Below are 3,644 nucleotides of genomic sequence, written 5' to 3'. Positions count from 1 at the left end.
GCTCCCCAACACATAATAACAGAATAAACATTTATGGCCCTGTCGCCCTCATGGAGTCCTTTAAAATTCCTCTGCCAGTGACCCTGAGCATCTACGTATGACCTCCTTCCCCCATACTTATGCTTCAGGCCACTTCTATCCACCCCACCTTAGTTAGCGGGGAAAATCCAAGACACAGGGAGGGTGCACATGGGCCAGTGCCCCCCAAGGTGAAATTAATAGACAGAGCTTCCTGCAAAAAAGACTAACTTCCCCCCCCAGTAAGTGATAGGCCCTTGGAATACAGTAGGTGGGCAACACTTAAGAACAGCCCCCCAGAATGACCAGACTACCCACCTTCCCAGAAGGCAACAGCAGCCACCCCAAAGTCCAGACCTAGGGCCCCACGGCTGGGTGACACTCACTAATTATTGACGCATCTGAACTTGGCCAGGAGCCGCAACAGATGTCCCCTCCCGTGGAACTCACCTTCACTCCATGTGGCCATGCCACCCAGTAGGGCTCTGAAAGGCCCAGCAAAGGGCCAGGGGGCAGACACAAGCCCGGCCCAAAGGAGCCGAGCTGAGCAGTGAGGAGCCCTGATGCAGCAGGGGTCTTGCCAGCAGGAAGGCAAACAACCACAAACAGACTGAGGGGAGGGGATACTCCTTCTAGTAAAGGCACATACCTTACCTTCTGGGGGCACAGCCGGGTCACAGCCCTCCCACCATCCCCTCACTCAAAAAGGACCGGGCTAAAAAACAAAAACAAAAACTAGAGACACATACACGTATAGAGGCTGAGGTCAACGGAAGAAGAGAGCAGCTGAGGAGCATGGGAAGGGCGAGCCTCTTTTATTATCCCAAAATGCAAAGTATTGAAGGCACTTACAATAACAAGGCAGGAGGGGAGGGGAGGTGGGAGCACAGAGGTCAATCACCGGGCCCCACCCTGGTCCCCACCCGGCATGGAGGAAAGGAAAAGCTACAGGACCAGATCTGAGGTCAGTCAGGGTGTCTACCGCTACCAGAGACACAAATCCACTCTACAGAGGATTAGAAAACGAGGAGCACACAGCAGCGAGGGGCAGGGCTGGCAGTCACAAGTTAGTGGCTCTGTAAGGAACACGCTGGGCAGTGGCGAGGGCCCTCAGGTCCCCTGCTGGAAGAGGTCCCGGTACATCTCGATGAGACGGGCGGCCTCGCGCTGGCCAGAGAGCAGAGCACCATGGGTGGTGGAGTAGTACTTGCGGTGAGTGGCCTCACCCGAGAACAGCACCTGCATGGGCTGGGCCAGGGGACGGGGAAGTGAGGGTGGGGGAGCAAGAAAGGCTGCGAGGCTACCTGTCTGCCCCAGGAACCCCCCATCCACACTACAAGTCCAAGTTGGACAGCAGGCATCTGAGATGCAGGTAGTGCTGCTTCCACGGGATGAGGAGTTGCCCGTCCCACCTGGCCACCTTCCCCTGCTTCTTCCCCCAACATCCAGGCCTCAGTTCTTTCTGCTCAGGCGCTGTTAGGAGTCCTGGTTCTGCAGTCTCAGAGGCTCATTGTGCCTCTCACTAGTGAACTCAGGGCAAGTGGTTTAACCTCCCTAAGCCTTGATTTTGTCATCTGCAAAATGGGTGTATGCCACCTGCTTCTGAGGGTGGATGTAAGGATTAAGTGAAATCATGTATCTAAAGCACTTAGAACCTGGAAGAACATAAGCACTCAATAAAGTTAGGCGGTAATTTAACAAACCTTTATGGAGCCCCTATTAGGGTCCAGGGACTGTTCTGAGCACTTGGAAGATAAAAGGTGACCGGGCTGCTGCTTTGAGGAGTTTCCTTGCTGGTGGGGAAGCCAGACACGAAACCCAATTACTAAACGGCGTCACGTATGACATGATGGGTGTTTGGGCAAGGTGCCGAGAGCTCAGAAAAGAAGCCCACTGTAAGGGGGGATCGCACAAAGCTTCCCAGAGGACAGGCTCTTTGGGCTGCTTCTCAGGAGATGCTAGGTAAACGAACAGGCAAAGGACGTTTCAGGAAGAAGGAAAACATGGGGGCAAAAATGCACCAGAGCAAGGGACAGTGAGAATTCTGGTATGGCCTGGGCTCAACTTCGAGAAAGCAAGCTGTCTAGGTGGAGTCCAGGCAAGGAACGAGCGCTTGCATTCCAAGCTTGAGCTGGGACTTTATCCCCGCTGTTATCTCAAACTGAACGTGCAAAGGCACCAACTGGGGACCCTGGTAGAATGTTGTTTTTCATTCAGCAGGTCTAGGGGGTGCCGAGAGCCTGCATTTCTAAGGCACATCCCTGTGATGCTGGTGCTGCCGGCGCACAGACCACTCACTTTGAGTAGGGAAGCTTTAGCCCCCAACAAGGAGCGGCCCTGCTGAGGGAGGGCGGGGGGAGGCGTATGGTGGCAGAAGGCAAGCTACCTCCTCCCACACCCATTCTCCTCTTTCTCCTCCATCACAAAGCCCTGATTTTTTACTGGGTTCACTGCCATCCAGAATTTAAAAAAAAAAAAAAAAGATGCATCCCACCCCCTTTCGCAGCTGCTCTAGGCATGTGACTATTGGCTACAGGCCAATCAGCTTCAAGTGCACTGTTGCTTAGAGGCACTGACTCAGCCCCAGGGGTTCCCCCCTTTTGCCTCCTCTGCCTGTCACAGACCTGACTGGCAGCCTCGCAGCCCTCTACAACCACAAAGTGGCCTTGAAGATGGAGCCGGGTGCCAGTGACATTGGGTCCTGCTACCTACCTCTGGATTACCCCTTGTATGATAGAGGGAAACTCTGTCTGGTTTAAGCCCCAGTTATTTGCATGTTGTTTTGCTTTGTGCTGTAGGCGCCAGTCCTAACTGGGGCAGGTGACAAGAGAAGGTTTGGTTTTCAGGAGGGTGGCTGTGGCAGCGGCAAGGGCCTCTTCCCCTCTCCCGCCGAGCACAACCAGGCCATGCACAACACCCGCTGGAAATCTTCTTCACCACTTACCCCAAAGAATTGTTTTACATATAATTCTGTTGGGGTTTGAACATTTATTGTATGTGTACGCTTGCTGGGGGAAACTCGAAATCCACTTTATAAGACCAGAAATATATGCAATTGTTTTTCTTGGATTTATTCTTTTTCTCTATTATTTATTATGTAGGTGATATAATTTGGGGGAGAGTCAGTATTCTCGATTTTATTTTCTGACACATATTAGGAAAAGAAATAAAATATATCGGGGAAACTTACTTCTATGGAATCAGTGCTGTCCCACAGAACTTTCCTTGGTGACAGAAATGCTCCAGTTACACAATCCAACACCACAGCCACTAGGCACAGGTGACTATCAAACTTGAAAAGTGGCCAGGGCAAGCAAGGAACTAAATATTTAATATATTAATTTCATTTTAATTAATTAACGTCAATGAAATGTGCCTAATGGCTACCATATCGGACAGCGGAGCATGAAATGGCGCAGCTTTCAGCACCTCGATAAAGCGTTTAAATCTCAATTTTGATCCCATCTTTTCTTCCAGATGTTAAGTGCACACGTCCTTGTTTACTCCCTCGACACAGGAGCTACTCCGTCCGTCTCCGCTTGGCACCCCTCAGTGAGCACCGCCTGCCCTCTCCCCACCAACCGGACCCGCATCCAAAATACCTGCCCCCGGCCCCCCGCACCCCC

General features: G+C 52.0%; 1 protein-coding gene across 1 annotated transcript in view; it reads right to left on the bottom strand.

Annotated features, from left to right (window-relative positions):
• Positions 1 to 805: 805 nt before the first annotated feature.
• Positions 806 to 3,644, bottom strand: part of SMOX (spermine oxidase) — a 36,131-nt gene continuing 33,292 nt past the window's right edge. The window contains exons 7-8 of the mRNA XM_011217808.3: positions 2,596 to 2,615; positions 806 to 1,318 (exon numbers count right to left, since the gene is read on the bottom strand). Of these exons, the coding sequence (XP_011216110.1) occupies positions 1,129 to 1,318; positions 2,596 to 2,615 (210 nt within the window). The 3' untranslated portion in view covers positions 806 to 1,128. The remainder of the gene's footprint in view (positions 1,319 to 2,595; positions 2,616 to 3,644) is intronic.

Source organism: Ailuropoda melanoleuca, chromosome 13, assembly GCF_002007445.2.
Source record: "Ailuropoda melanoleuca isolate Jingjing chromosome 13, ASM200744v2, whole genome shotgun sequence".
Lineage (NCBI taxonomy): Eukaryota > Metazoa > Chordata > Mammalia > Carnivora > Ursidae > Ailuropoda > Ailuropoda melanoleuca.
Note: the sequence above shows the minus strand (reverse complement) of the source record. Positions and strands in the feature narration are given on the sequence as shown.